We start from the raw sequence: 15,711 nt of genomic DNA, 5'->3' as shown, positions 1-15,711 counted from the left end.
AATATAATCCGCCCGTTGGTGTTCCTCGCCGGTAGGTGGCAGTAAGTCGCCAGCGGTGGTCAGTTTAGTACCAAAAGAAGAAAAATGCTTCCGGATTGTTCGAGACTGTCATGACAAACAAATCATAACGGGGTTTTCGTTTCGCTTTTTCGTTTCAAGCAAACGGACATTAAGATTGTTTTATAGGGATCTAATCAGCACGACGAAGTTTGGCACCACGTCTAACTGGACACGCCAAGAGGAGTCTCCGTCATGGCGTAACTGGAGTGTGTGCTGAGCTACAGTCTGACTCTCTTATAGATCATAACTAGGCGATCATAACACCACACGGGCGTTTAAAGTATCGTTCCGCAGGATCATCCAGTGTGGCTTCAAATTAAACGCAGTTTCATGTAATTGTTTCCTCGTATTGCACTGTAAAGCTCTCCGGATGGTTATGTAAGGTCCCTGCGGATGGTCTGCGTACTTCCAGTCCAGTGGTGCAGATCTAGGAGAGCCTGAACACACCGTCTAGTCATGACACCATGTTGTAGAACCATCACCGTCCTGGAGGTTTAACCATCACTGCTGATGGTTTGGTGTCTAAAGACAAAAAGCTTAGTATAAACTCCCATAAAGGTTCTGTATTTGTAGCGATGCCAGTGTCACTGCAGCAGGGCGATGGTGCTGCTCCCTGCGCCTTCCCCACTGACTGGGAGGATGATGAGCGCATGGCCTTCCTCTTCTCGGCCTTTAAAGAGAACCGAGAGGTCGACCCGACTGACTGGGACGGGAAAATTAACTTCTGGACCCCGCTGGTCGTCCAAAGCTGCAGACGGCGTGGATCCGTCTCCGTGAGCTTGCAGGACTTGAATGAAAGCTTTCGGAGGAAGGGGAGCGTTCCTCTGGGCCTGGTTACTGTCATTCAGTGTATGATCAGGTATCCTGTCATGGTCACCCCACCTCTTCATCTAATAAAGAATAACGGGGGTCTCTCTCTCTCTCTCTCTCTCTCTCTCTCTCTCTCTCTCTCTCTCTCTCTCTCTCTCTCAGTTCTTCAAATAGTGGATCTCAAGAAGTATCCACCTTATCCTTCCTAAGTGTTTTGCTCCTCACATGAGTGGATCATCATTTGCATTTCATTGTTCTCTGTCAGTCAAATTAGCTGATTGACCAATTGGCCCGTTTGTTCATTTCCAGGAGTGGAAAAGTGCAGAAAGAATCGGACTTTGCTGCTAACGTGGATTCTGGCTGGTTGTCTTGGGGTGTGGGACTCTTGTTGGTCCGACCTCTGAAATGGACGCTGTCCGCTCTGCTGGGCAGCGGGAGAGTTCCACTTGAAGAGTCTTTTGTCGTGATCGAACTGGTCAAAGTAAGCCTCTAACATTTTGGGCCTGCTTGTCTATGTAGTTGGAGTTATTTATTAACACTGTTATTTAAGGAACTAACCCCCTACACGTCAAGTTAATTTTCGGTATGTGGTGTAGGAGAAGGCTGCCACCCTGTTGGCAGCGTACCGGAGTTCTCCGCTCGTGGGCCGCTCTCTGCTGTCATTCCAGGAGATGCGAACTCTGGCTTCTCATATCTGCCCAGACGAGACCACGCTGTGTCTGGCTCTGCTGCAGCTGCAGAGGGAGAAATACGTCACCGTTTCGCTCCACGAGGGCGAAAAGGTACGTTTGAGGCGTGAGTGTGAGACGTGGGAGCACGTGAGGTGACCGGTCCCCCCACGTTTACGCTCCACTGGGTCAAAACGCATCACCTTTATGTGCCTCGGCTGCATTTGATCTCCAGTGCGTACAGTGTTGCCACGTTATCTTGTGCTCCTTGTTTTTGCTGTGTCGTGGAAATTTCCTGAAATTAGATGAGGACTCGGACGTGGTTAAAAGAGTTTTATTACAAAAGTAAAAAAAGCATGAGAGTCTCGTCTAGAACAAGAACTCTGAGGAGAGAGGGCAGTCCAGTCTCCTTTATTCTGTTGTTATCACATGTTTACAGTACATTTGGGCACACTGAGAAACTGAGGGGGGGGGGGTGCACAGTAGACAGTTTTTGTCTCACATATGCATTCCTCCTAATATGGAGCTTTCCTGTTTTTAGCTGAATACAGAAAGAGCTGATGGTCAGAGGGATGACAGAGATAACATAGTACTGTCTGTCTACACATTCTCCTGACGCCAGTTACACACAAACAAGGACACGATTACAAATGAATCACTGAACTGAATCACTGATCAACTATTCACAGTATTTCTGCTAATGTACTAAATCATAATGTTCTTATGTGATCTTATATGACATTTCCCTGACAGCTGTTGCTCAGCGCTCTTACGAATTTTGATTGGTCGTGAACTGCGATCCTGAATTTTGATTGGTCGTTAACTCCGATCCCTCTGTGCTTGTATCCGGGCAGCTGGTGAAGTTCAGTCAGGCGGGGCAGGGGCGCGTGTCTCCGGTCACGGAGGTGGATCTGGGGATCTACCAGCTCCAGCGCAGTGAGAAGCTCCTGGAGGAGAGAGTGGAGGCCTTGGGACAAGAAGCAGAGAAGTGAGTTTGTGGATCTGCAAAAGAACCATCTCTACAGCATATATTTATATGATTATGTAAAGATTTCTAATATTTCTTTTGTGTCCAGATGTAAAGAGCAAGCTAAAGCTCTGCTAAAGGAGGGAAAGAAGACACAGGTGTGATTTTGTGGTGTCGTTTCTGATTGGTTAATGATGAACGAAGCTTTTTCCGCACGATCGTCTCGCCTACCCATCATCCTCTTGTATCCCGGTCAGGCTCTCAGGTGTCTGAGGGGTCGGAAGCACGTGGAGAAGAAAGCAGACCGCCTGTACGCTCAGCTCGAGACCGTCAAGGGAATCCTGGACAGGATAGCGAGTTCGCAGACTGACCGGCTGGTGAGACACACATGCAGACTGGCAGGCTGTCCAAGATGAGAGGAAGTTGGCCAAGTGGCTGCTGGTTGATGCCAGCCTTTCAATAACTTTACTGAAGTGGGTGGGTGTGTTGTAGGTGATGCAGGCGTATCAGGCGGGTGTAGCAGCCCTGAGGATTTCACTGAAGGGCGTGACGGTGGAGCGCGCCGAGAACCTGGTTGATCAGATTCAGGAGGTTTTTAACATTCTCTTTCATTTATGCGCGTGTTATTGTTATGCATAGTTTTGCAATGTCCCAGAACACACTGTGACTTTACGATTCCTCTCTCTCTCTTAGCTGTGCGATACACAGGATGAAGTCACCCGCACTCTCGCTGGTGGCGCTCTGGATTCAGGTGTGTTGACTTCACGCTCGTGGCAAACGTCACGCATTTTTATCGCAGATCCAATCCTGAAAATAACAGGAAATGGTATTCAGCTTAATGTTAAGAGTAGCCCAGGAGGGTTATTTGCGCTGGTGTTGTTGCGTTGTCTAGCTGATGGAGAGTGTGATGAGCTGGAGGAGGAGTTGAAGTCTCTCCTGGAGGACGGCGCTCCGAACACGAGCCTCACGCTGCCCGAGGTGCCGACCCAACCCATCCCGGCGAAGGAGACGGGTGTCCTGGACGACGCTTTCTTCCACGCCCTGCCCTCCGTGCCCGCCACGAGCATCAGTGATGAGGAGCTGGACCGGGAGCTGGGCCGACTCAGCCTGTGGGTGTCCGCGTCTTACTCGGCTTTGTCTCTTACTAACGGCGTCCGCACACGGTTCGCTGCTCGCGGTCATGCTTTCTCACTGTGTTTTCTTACCGCCGCTGATTTAGCCACCATGCACATCTCCTTAGAACACCTGACCAGGCTTAATAGGATCAGATAACGATCTGCCGTTGAGAACTAAAAACCTGCACCATTTTTTTTGCTGTGCCAGGCTCATGAACGTGTTCTTGTAACCTTTCACCTTTTTTTCAGTGCAAGCTGAGGGCTGCGGCCGCTGTGGGAGAGGTCAGCTGAGCGGTCGGGCTCACCGCCGTCCAGGGGAGGCCGTCCTGTAGCCTAGAGCATCGGAAGTCTTTGTTCATGTTCGAAATGGCATGTTTGATTCTCATTTTAAAGAAAGTTTTAAGAGTGACTTTTGAGTAAAATGTAGTATTCTAATAAAAAAGACATAATATTTAAAATGTTACATTTGAAGTTGAACCAGTTATACTTATGTTCATTGTGATTATGTGTGTGTGGCACCGAGAGACAGGAATCAGATTCCTAGTGTAAAAAAGTGAGAGTTGGGAATGTTTGTCTGATTGAATGTTTGCCCAGTATCCTCATTTTCAACAGATATTAAGCCAAAATGTCAACCTCTCTTGGCACAAAATATACATTAAAGTTTTCTAAAAACGTTTTAGTATACCAAGTTATTTTTCCTCGTTTATGATGTTATATTGGTGCTTTTAACTGCGCAAAGCTAACGAGCTTCAAATATAAGACGGCCCTTATTTCTGTAGCAAAGCTACATTAACGTTGTCACAGAGCGGCGCATGCGCACTGCGTCCTCCTCGAGTCGCCAGCGTAGCGGCGGTTGAGCGGCACTGGCGCCGTTGACGACCGGACCAACCGGGTCGCGTTTAGACCACTAACTTTACCAACGGTGGTTTCTCACCGGGTACCACACCACTGCGTTTCTTTTGAGTTTATTTAGTGAACCAGAAGTGGTGAAATACCAATAAAGTTATTCGGCGAGTTACCTCAGCCGCCGGCTGGTTCCGCTAGCTAGAGGCTAACGGGGCGGGTATGCTAGCTGGCTAACGGGCTGTTAGCACGGGCGCTAGTGGGCCGGTCACCTCCCTGTTTGGGCCGAACCGAGCCATGCTCCTGGTTTAGGTAGGTTAATAATGTGGTTTGGGTGTTTGGTGTGGTTGCGGAGACGCCTGGCCTGTTAGCGGGCTGGTGCGGTGCGTTTGTGGCCTGAGTGAACACCTTGTGAAGCGCTCTTCCGTGTTGAGAACATGATGTGGGCGGCGGGCTGTGCCACGTCCCCCTTATACGTGTCATCATCATCATCGCAGGTACAGGTTCAGGGTACCGTGTCATTAGTGTGATCTGCTTGTGCCCAGGCTGACCATGAGGTCCATAATGAACACTGCCCAGAGGAGCGGGTATCGTTAACGGTGTGAAGACTCCCAGTTCCTGACTGCCTACCATCAGACCCCATAGGCGCCATGGGGAGGTGAGACCCGTCTGTGCTTTAACGATACGCTTCTCACTTTTAAACACGCATCAAACCAGGTCTCAAAGGTTGTAGTATCAGTTAATGCATGAGGTAGTTGGTGTGTCCGATGCGTTCTGTTTTTTTGGGACCGTTTACCAGGTTCCTCGGACGGGTCGTGCTTGAGAAACTCGGCCGTGGTCTGACAGCAGCTGTGTGTGTGTGTGTGTGTGTGTGTGGTGTTGTCAGGATCAGTATCTCCTGCCTGTTCCCGGCATCATGGCACTTCAGCCTCTCCCCAGCCCTGCTCCCGAGGCTCACGCTGCCCTCCGTCAGACAGCTGCTCCTGCTGGGGCTGGTGGCCGCGCTGCTGGGCCTCGTCTACCTGCTGCTGCTCTCCGGGGCGGGCCAGGACATCTGGATCGGAGAGGACAAGAACTACCACAGGTTGGCATTGCTGAACGGACTTGATTAGGAGACGTTGGTGGAGGAAACGTGCTCCACTTTAGCAGTGTAGTTTCTTTCTCAGAGATGTCTCCGTTTCGCGATCTTCATCGTCCTCCTCTCTTCCAGGCACTTGGTGCGGGTGACGGACGTGGAGGCCACGGACACCAGCAACCCCAACCTGAACTACGGCGTGGTGGTGGACTGCGGGAGCAGTGGCTCGCGCGTCTTCGTCTACACCTGGCCGCGGCACAACGGCGACCCCCACGACCTGCTCGACATCCGCCAGATGAGGGACCAGCACCGCAAGCCCGTGGTCATGAAGATCAAACCAGGTGAGACCCGGGGGGGCCGCGGTACCGGAGCAGGGACACGGAGCACTGGATTGTTGTGGCAAAAGTTAGAACACGCAGCGATTCCTCGAGTGAAAGTTACGGTGAGCGGGATGATAGGCCGAGATGTAATGTGTGTGTGTGTGTGTGTGTGTGTGTGTGTGTGTCCAGGGATCTCTGAATATGCAACCACCCCAGGGAAGGCCAGTGACTACATGTACCCTCTGCTCAGCTTTGCTGCCGAACATGTGCCCAAGGCCAAACACCAGGAGACTCCACTGTACATACTGTGCACCGCGGGCATGAGGGTCCTGCCGGAGAGGTACCGCCCCGCCACCATCACACGCAGCTGGGCAGCGTGACCCCAGAACTGGACTCATCGCTTCATGCCTTGTTCTCGTTCCCAGCCAGCAAGAGGCTCTGCTGGAGGACCTGAGGACTGACATTCCTGTGAATTTCAACTTTCTCTTCTCCGATTCGCACGTGGAGGTCATTTCAGGGAAACAAGAGGGTGAGACAGACTGCGGTCACTGTTGCTGCGGTCACTGTTGCTATGGACACTCTTCCGGAGGTGCTGATGTCACTCTCGTCTCACTTTTACAGGTGTGTACGCGTGGATCGGAATTAACTTTGTGCTGGGAAGGTTTAACCACGTCGAGGACGGTGAGTTCTTTTGCTCATAGTTGGGGACAGGTACGGTGATACTGAGTTTGCAGGGGACAGTGCTGCACTGCCTGCTGGTCTGAAGGGGTGTTCTCAATGTGCTTGGACTGAGTTGTCGTTAACTGTGACATTGAAAATGAGGCGGGGTCTTTGACATGGGGCGGGGTCTGGGATGCGAGGGAGGGGTGAAGACCCAAGGCCACGGTTCCCAGCTGGTCCCTTTCTCATGGGTCAGGCTTAATCTTTATGAAAGGAAAGGAAAATTTGAGCTTTATCTTTGCTTGTCTGTAATGTCATGCGAAAGGTTCTGTGAATCTGTTAAACTGTTACTGAAAGCCAGAGGAGGCTTTGAGAATGATTGACTTTATTGCAAACCCCACTCTTCTTATTTAAGAAACTGCCTTTTAAAATACAAACTTGCACATGAGCTTAATATAGCTTAATTTGCTCCCATGTGTTGAGTACGGTGGCTCTTGCTGATGACACACCTCTAATCAGTTCATGAATGTTCTAGACAATGAGGTTATTAGCTGAACTGGATCGTGTGTTGTGGTAGCAGGGGACCCTTGATTGGCACAGCCAGGGGTGTAGAGCTTAAAACCCTTGAGCTAGGACTCCGCTTAGCTCACTGTAGCACTGAACCTGGACTCTGACTGCTGGAGTGTTCAGAGCAGTACTGCCTGTGGCGTGTTAATCATGGCAGAGCAGCATTCGGAACGAAGCCAGGACGCGTCCAGAGCACGTGCTTAACGACATGGTTGTCATAGTCGCACGCGCCCATTGGTCTTCAGGAAAGCCTCGCTGTATTTGATTGGCCACATTCCTTTTTGTCATTGCCGATCTCCGATGCTCCCAGTATGTGGCCTCTGTCATGTTGATGTGTATGTTGTCTGTCTGATTATGCATTGTGACATCATCACCTTCCATCGTTTCAATTGGTCGATTCGTGCCCTTCCGCTTATGACACGCTACACTCTGCCGTCTTCGTAGATCACGAGGCCGTCGTGGAGGTGCAAGTTCCCGGCGGCGACCAGCAGGAGACGCTGGTGCGTCGGCGTACGGCCGGCGTGCTGGACATGGGCGGAGTCTCCACGCAGATAGCGTACGAAGTGCCCAAAACTGTAAGCTTTGCTTCTCCACAACAGGTTATTATCTACAACAGTTTCCATTTTTTAAAAGCCGACATGCTTGGGGTTGGTGTTTCACGCCTCTTCCTCTCGCCTCTCGAGTGCCTGCTTCTGTTGGCTCGCCCGTCCCTGTGAGACGGCCCGTAGACGACAGGCTTCGAGTTAAGCCGGGCCTGCACGCTGGCCCGTTTGTGTGGGCAGCCCGGGAAAGGCAGATTGGTGTTGCAGTGCGTGCACAGTGTCTGCAGTGGTTCATGGGTGAAGTTTCAGGCCTTAGTTCCAGAACTTTTGCTTCAGTTTCATTCACTGCACACATGGGTGGACACACACACACACACACACACACACAATCTTACACTAACAGTCTGGCATTTACAAAACTTTTTTTCAGAGCAGATTGTTCATTTTCTTTCTGTGTGTGTGTGTGGGTGTTTCTCTAACTGAATGAAGGGTAAGGTGAATTTACTAAATTAAGGTGAATTTAGTTCACTGTTAATGCTTCATGGGTTTTAAAAATTGCAATGGCTTAATAAAGTTCTGTGGTGTGTGTGTGTGTGTGTGTGTGTGTGTGTGTGTGTGCTGCTTTTAACTTCAGCTTTTAATACTGATGGCTGGTTCTGTGCATTCATATTAACACGAGTTTAACGCGGGTTTGGTTTTTTGGGTGCATTTTTATGTAACAAAATGAAACAAAATGTGTGTGTGTGTGTGTGTGTGTGTGTGTGTGTGTGTGTGTGCGCGTGCTCACGCGCTACAGGAGGAGGTGGCCAAGAACTTGCTGGCCGAGTTCAACCTGGGCTGTGATGCGCACCGCACGGAGCACGTGTACCGCGTCTACGTCTCCACCTTCCTGGGCTTCGGCGGAAACGCGGCCCGCCAGCGATACGAGCAGAACCTCGTCAGCAGCACGCACCTCCAGAACCAGTACGTCCTGCCTGCTCACCCGGCTTCCCCCTGCGCACACCGCCATCCCCAGGGGACCGGGACTCGGCTCGCTCGGGGTGCCGGTCCAGTCCGGACGTGTTAAATAATTATAATAATAATAATAATCCTTATTTGTATAGCACCTTTCATACATACATGCAACTCAAAGTGCTTTACAGTATAAATAAAAGAAACATAAAAAGGAGAAGACAAAAAGGAAATGTTAGAAGAAATTAAAGTAAAATAACATAAAATGTAAAAAAGTAAAGTAAACAATATAATAAAAAAGGAAAGTAAATAAAACTATTAAGATAATTACAACAGATTTAGCTCACCCACGCTCTCTAGAACAACAAACACTCACACAGAGCGCGACCTTCACTCTCACTGGTTTTATGCGAACTGTGTGCTCGTCGGCCCACAGTTATGCACGGCCACCTGGTGCTCGACTCCCAGCCGAGGGTGAAACTCCCAATCACTCGGTTACCCTGCCTGGTAACCACCAATGGTGCCACCTGTATACCCCCCCATGGAGTTCAACCACCAAACCTCTGGACTCTTGTCGAGTTAGATCCCCTGATCCTGACAGTTCCCCATGAACTGTGTCTGGCGTCGCCTGTGTATACACGTACCAGGAGAGAAGTCACAACCTCTGCAATAAGTTTCTGCTGAGGAGAGAGACAAAGTTTAACTAAAAGCAGATCTAAAGAGGAAGTAAATATAAGAAGATAAAAATAAAATATTAAAATTAAAGATAAAAAGAAATAATTAAATAAAGTGACAAATTATAAAATAATAGACTAGAGTTTCTTAACTAGTTAAGAATAGTTCTTGAAACTATTCAGGGATGAAATGCCTCTGAGCTCTTCAGGAAGAGAATTCCAGAGCTTTGGGCCATAGTGGCTAAAAGCACCCTCGCCAATCTTTAATCGGCTTTTAGGAATCACCAGTAGATTACTGTTTGAAGACCTCAGAGACCTGACTGGAACATATCTAATCATCATTTCACTCAGGTAAAGAGGGGCAAGACCATGAAGACATTTAAAAACCATGACTAGAACCTTAAAATCTATCCTAAAGCTGACAGGTAACCAGTGCACTGAGTGGAGTGCAGGTGTAATATGATCTCTGAATGGCGGCGAACGAAAGTTGTTGGGGGGGTGGCGAATGAAAGTTGCGTGTGCGAGTGTCAATTTGCTAAGCGGGAAGACCGCTAGCAACCGCGGACAATCTATAATAGTAGCAAAAACATAAACGATGCAGCGCTTTGGTGCATGGCGCTATAGTGAGCTATTTTTAAAACAAGCCCGCGGGCGACTCATGACGTGGGTGACCCCTGGTTTATTCAATATTGACGGCAGCCTAACTTTTTGATTGACAGTTAATTGAGCAATAGAACACGAGAGGGAGTGTGTTATCGTGAATATATGTACATGCCGTTACTTGACAACGCGTCCGCGGAGTGATACAGAGAATGAGAATACCGTGCTGTTATCACACATATCTGCAGGGTTAGAACACTTCTCAACCAGTCGGATTGTGAACTAACTGTTGTATAATTGGCGAATAATCATTTAGTGTTAGAAGGGGAGGGACAACTGTGAATTTTGATTGGACATAAATTTAAGTAGATTTCTCGATGGGACCAATTAGGTTTACAAATTTATATGTAATTCATTGGCCCTTTGGCAAGCTACTCGGAAAGGGAGCTACTTTAATAGTGGTTTATCCATTGCTGTTTTAAAAAAGTTAGGGAATTCACCCAATTGCAGAGACTGATTAACAATCGTTAGAACTTCATTTGCTAATGAGCTCAGAACCTGATTGAAAAAGCATGTAGGTAAAGGGTCCAGTTCACAAGTAGAGGATTTTAGTGAGGAGATCACATCAAGTAGTGTTACCATGTCAACTTCTTGGAAATAAGACATATTAAAGTAAGGCTGAGTAACTGATGTAAGGGTTGATGGTCTATTAGTACTTGTTGCTATGTTCTGCCTTATACTAGTAATCTTGTCCCTAAAAAATATTGCAAACTCATCACATTTTTCAACTGAAACAGTCTCAGGGAAGAAACAGGAGGTGGGGTTTACTAGCTGATCTATACTTCTGAACAAGACAGCCGAGTTATTATTTGATGAATTGATTAAGGTAGCGAAATAGTTTTTCCTTGCTGATTTCACTTGTTTTATAAATATCAAAATGTACTTGCAATTTTGACCTTCGCCAACGTCTCTCAGCCTGCCTACAATCTTGCCTAAATTTTACAATAGAAGGAGTATAACTCTTTACCTGTTTGGATTGAACAGTAAAGGTAAATGTGGAGTGATGAAACATGCTGTGTGTGTGTGTGTGTGTGTGTGTGTGTGTGTGTGTGTGTGTGTGTGTGTGTGTGTGTGTGTGTGTGTGTGTGCGCGCGCGCGCGCGCGCGCTCCCACAGGCTCTTGGGTCAGCACCGCGGTGAAAGTCCCGACTCCCCCGTGCTGGACCCCTGTCTGCCCACAGACCTGCAGGATGAGGTGGGCCCGGCGGCCCAGAGGCTGCACCTGCGCGGCACCGGCGACTTCGACCGCTGCCGCCTTCTGCTCCAGCCCTTCCTGAACCGCACCAACGAGACCAGCACCTCCCTCAACGGCGTCTACCAGGCGCCCGTCGACTTCTCCAACAGCCAGTTCTACGGCTTCTCCGAGTTCTACTACTGCACGGAGGACGTGCTGCGTATGGGCGGAGACTACAACTCCACCAGATACGCCAGTGCTGCTAAGGTACGCCCGCCCCGGACGGGTCTGCTGATTGGTTCGTTGTTTGGGTAGGGGTGGGGTCTTTTAATCAGAAAAATTGTGGCACTCAAAGGAGTTACATAACGTGTCTTTTAATGTTTTGTCATTCAAAGCTGCCCTGGATCTCTTGCCTAGCTGTCCTCATATCATAGCTCCTCCCACTTGCCTCCTGTCCTCATCGTAGCTCCTCCCACGTGCCTCCTGTCCTCGTATAGTAGCTCCTCCCACTTGCCTCCTGTCCTCGTATCGTAGCTCCTCCCACTTGCCTCCTGTCCTCATATTGTAGCTCCTCCCACTTGCCTCCTGTCCTCATATCGTAGCTCCTCCCACTTGCCTCCTGTCCTCATATCGTAGCTCCTCCCACCACTGTGTACATTTGCTGCCTGAACACCAGCTGATGTTTTTTTGGCTTGGTTGATGGTACACAGCTGCTGTGTTCACCAAACCTGTTCACCAGACCAGCTGGGACACCATCGGCTTCTTTCTGCTTTCACAAGAGCTTCTTACTCCATCGTGTAGTGTCTACGGTCCACAGTCCACGAGTGTTCCTCCATCTACGTCTTTATCTATGTGTTTATTAATGCCAGGGCATGTTGAGACACGCTCAGTAGGGAACTGTTGGTTGTAACCATGTTCGAGAGGCTCCTACATTGAACACTCCCCTTTATTTTTGGTGTTTCATTGCTACTTGGGACTAATCTAAAACGTGTTGTACATTCCCGATTGGTTGCATGAATAATGTTTTGATACATAGGAATAATAAAGGGATCATCCCTGCCCACACCGAGACACAAGGATTAACCGTGTGTGTGATGGTCTGGTAATCGGCAGACCGTCTGGGTCAGGAGAGTCGTAGCGTGGCCCCGGGCCTCAGAATGAGCCCTGCTGTGGTATTCGCGGTATGTACGGTTCATCTCCTCTGCTGCTGATCCTGTCCTTTGTTCTGATTGTACCAGGACTACTGCGCCACCCAGTGGAGGACTTTAAAAGAGCGCTTTGACCGCGGCCTCTACGCGTCTCACGCAGACCTGCACAGGCTCAAGTACGTTCACTCTCCGTCTACAGACACGTTTACCCCAGACAGGCGGGTGTGCGGTGCTGAATGTTGTCGTGACCGGCCCGGCCGTCCCTGGCAGGTACCAGTGTTTCAAGTCCGCGTGGGTGTACGAGGTCTTCCATTCTGGCTTCTCCTTCCCCAACACCTACGAGAACCTGAAGACGGCGCTGCTCGTCTATGACAAAGAGGTGCAGTGGACCCTGGGGGCCATCCTGTACCGCACGAGATTCCTACCTCTCAGGTACCCTACCCCCCGTTGAGTCTTGCCCGGCGTATAGATGTTTAAAGAAAAGCTCTCCTCACCAAGCTCGGTTTCCTCCTCTGTGTGTGTGTGTGTGTGTGTGTGTGTGTGTGTGTGTGTGTGTGTGTGTGTGTGTGTGTGTGTGTGTGTGTGTGTGTGTGTGTGTGTGTTCTACAGAGACATCCAGCAGGAGGGTCTGAAGATCTCTCACTCTCGCTGGCACCCGGGGTTCACCTTCATGAACAACCACTACCTGTTCCTGGCCTGCTTCCTGGTGGTGATGCTCTCCATCGTGCTCTACCTGCTCCGACTACGGCGTATCCACCGCCGGACGGGGCTCAACCGTGGGGCCTCCGCCCAGTGGCTGGAGCAGGGGCTGGGCTCCCCAAATCTCGCCGTCACCTTATAGGTCCCGGACCCTGCCAGTCACAGCATCTGGCCAATAGCAGGACGGTTTTATTTTTGGGGGGGGGCTCACCTGATGTTTTGTTTTGTTTTGTTTATTTTTCTTTTTTAACTGTAAAGTTCAGACCTGGTCATTTTGTGCACGTTTCCACTAGCTAGGACACGCTCAGGACACGAAACACCTTTCAGTCCCCCCCCCTTAGCAGCACAGGGTCGGACAGTCTGGACTCAGTCCCCTACTCCCTCACAAGCCCTTACTGGTGGGAATGATTCTCAAAGTACTGTTAATATGAATACATTGTGAGGGCTCCTGAATATCAATGGAAGCTTCTGGAGATAGTGAGGGAAAGAATGCCCTCCACTGGGGTGCTCCGGCCATAGTCTTGCTGCAGGGAACTACGAGCCAGACGCACGACCCAGGCCGGGCCGACCCAGCGTGACCTCCAGGCTTTGACTTCATGTTGTCTGCTGCCTTTAAATACAACTGTCGATGTTAAAGAAGTACTGGTCACCCCCATCACACACACACCCATGCCTACACACACTCCTACTTTATCTTGTGTTGCCAAAAGAGACGCCCTCTGAACTGAAGGCTCTCTACTGGGAAGCAAAGTCTCTTTAGTGCTAGGAGATAATGGCTTAAACCACTGGGTTTGATGATAAACTGTATTTCAGTTTTTTTTTCAGTATGCTTAGGACTGGTTGCTTCCTCATCAATGGAACAGAAGTGGGGCCTGTCGGACACTTTATAATGTTACGCAATGGTAGCTATACAGTTGATTTCGTCAGCATTTGTTTAATTTATCTAATAATGTATTACAAATGTTACCTGGAATCCAAATCCATGTCTCCACCAGTTCGTCATACAGAGACCATCATGAATAGGCAATGTTTGCTCGTAGGCCCGAGAGCGAGATATTTCAACGTCTTGTCGATGACACTGTATGCCTATTTATTGATTCTTGTACTATTGAATATCAAAGAAGGAATTGTTTTTTCTAGACTTATGCACTGTCTCAGTGTTTTAATATTATTGATTTGTTATTGATGGTGTGGTGATGCTGATTTGGGCCGAGAGTGAGTGTGTATGTGAATGAAGAGTGTTTCTGCATCTGCATGTAACGATTTTGGACAAAGACACTGATTGCCGAGAAATGCGTCTCCATCTGTTAAACTAGCATCTTATTTTTTTAATGAGTTGTTATTTAATTGTAGTTGAAGCGTTTTTATCTATGGCTTCAACACGTGCATCACAGGACCACCGGCGGGATGTTCGTAGGCGAAGGTGTTTCTGCTTGTACCGTAATAAATAAGGGAGGTCACCCACACTTCCATCTCCACACCTCCAGGTTTGTATCACCTGATGGGGCCTGTTGCAGCCTCTGAATCCTGCAACACTTGGCCTACAGCAACTCTGAAACCATATAAAATCAGTGGATCCACCTTTAAATCTGCTGTGCAGAATCTTCCTGTTGTAGGTTTGGGTTTCCCAGCTATTCTCAAACCTTGGTGGAGACTTGAAGGTGTCATGTTGACCAGATTTGCTCAGGGACCGTCAGCAGTTGTGTTACCATCTACAGATTAAACAAAAAACTTGAGTCAAGCTTTTAGATTGATTTTAAATCCTGTGTTGGGTGAAGTGATTTGTAAAGACAGTGTTTTACACTGTAACTGCGTAACATGCAGTACTTCAAGCATATTCTTAGCACTTTATCTCTTGTTTCCTAAACCAGGTGGTGATGTCCTTATAAGCTTTTGCATGTGTGCAGATATCATGATACTTGGCTAACGTTGAGACATTCTCCTGCCCTATCATTATGCAAGGCAGTAGGCTCACACACACACAGAGATTTGGGTTTTTTCTACTGGTGTTTGTGATCTAAATCTTAAGGGCTTAATGATGTACATGGAGAATGAAGGCCTGCCCCTCCGGTCTGATCTCACGGGCAAGATACTGACTCATAAATGACTGAAAACGATTATGATGTGCGTCAGGATACACACTACAGTGTTTGGTACTGGGCATCAAAACAGGACCATTGACAGAAGGTCCAATGGAAAAGGTGATTTTTAATTTCTCCATCACGTGGACACCTGGGGAAGAGATTGTACCAGGATGCACTATGAGAACAAGGCAAGCATGGTGTGGTAGTCTGGGCAGTGTTCTCACATTCATGCGAGTGTTGCTTTGACACGTACCAACATGCTTTTACACAAAGGTGTGTAAACCCTGAACTTCAGTGTGTGTCCATGCTTGTCATTGAAAAGAGGGTGAATCAAAACAAAAGAATTTCTACTTATGTTATTTCCTGTGAGTTACACTATGACACAATTTTTTACTATGATCTTTAATTAATATGGTTGTGAAGTTGTTAGTGTATGTTAAAATAAACATATTTCCGGCCATAAGTAGTTCATTTTTTAAGTGCAATTTGTTATATTTTCTCAGATTTGAGAGCTTTTTTGTGGTCAATATCTTGTAGATTTAATTTCACTCAGTTTTTGCTAATGTACTAATGGTACTGCCACAAACCCATCCGATCCAGCTGTCTTCTTGACAGAGTTTTAATTTTAGTAAAAGCCCACATTTGTGGCTGTTCGTATTCGGTGACGGGAACTGGGTGAGGCAGCGAGTTTTAAC

General features: G+C 48.4%; 2 protein-coding genes across 3 annotated transcripts; both read left to right on the top strand.

Annotated features, from left to right (window-relative positions):
* Positions 1–41: 41 nt before the first annotated feature.
* chmp7 (charged multivesicular body protein 7) lies at positions 42–4,295 on the top strand. Its single transcript, XM_076990214.1, has 10 exons — positions 42–919; positions 1,180–1,351; positions 1,467–1,652; positions 2,393–2,526; positions 2,615–2,663; positions 2,763–2,882; positions 2,998–3,096; positions 3,199–3,256; positions 3,398–3,614; positions 3,870–4,295. The coding sequence occupies exons 1-10, from the start codon at positions 636–638 to the stop codon at positions 3,877–3,879; spliced, it is 1,329 nt and encodes a 442-aa protein (XP_076846329.1). The 5' UTR covers positions 42–635; the 3' UTR covers positions 3,880–4,295.
* A 452-nt stretch (positions 4,296–4,747) lies between these two features.
* On the top strand, positions 4,748–14,668 carry entpd4 (ectonucleoside triphosphate diphosphohydrolase 4). Of its 2 annotated transcripts, none has more exons than XM_076990213.1 (13): positions 4,748–4,775; positions 5,009–5,121; positions 5,350–5,547; positions 5,674–5,879; positions 6,048–6,198; positions 6,284–6,387; positions 6,480–6,539; positions 7,530–7,660; positions 8,424–8,590; positions 11,028–11,352; positions 12,324–12,409; positions 12,504–12,665; positions 12,843–14,668. In XM_076990213.1, exons 2-13 carry the CDS (start codon positions 5,114–5,116, stop codon positions 13,072–13,074), a joined length of 1,830 nt encoding a protein of 609 aa, XP_076846328.1. In that variant the 5' UTR covers positions 4,748–4,775; positions 5,009–5,113; the 3' UTR covers positions 13,075–14,668. The 2 variants fall into 2 exon arrangements, with proteins under 2 accessions (XP_076846328.1, XP_076846327.1); XM_076990212.1 differs by having other exon boundaries at positions 7,530–7,684.
* The last annotated feature ends 1,043 nt before the right edge of the window (positions 14,669–15,711 follow it).

The sequence above is a fragment of the Brachyhypopomus gauderio genome, unplaced genomic scaffold (genome assembly GCF_052324685.1).
Source record: "Brachyhypopomus gauderio isolate BG-103 unplaced genomic scaffold, BGAUD_0.2 sc74, whole genome shotgun sequence".
Lineage (NCBI taxonomy): Eukaryota > Metazoa > Chordata > Actinopteri > Gymnotiformes > Hypopomidae > Brachyhypopomus > Brachyhypopomus gauderio.
Note: the sequence above shows the minus strand (reverse complement) of the source record. Positions and strands in the feature narration are given on the sequence as shown.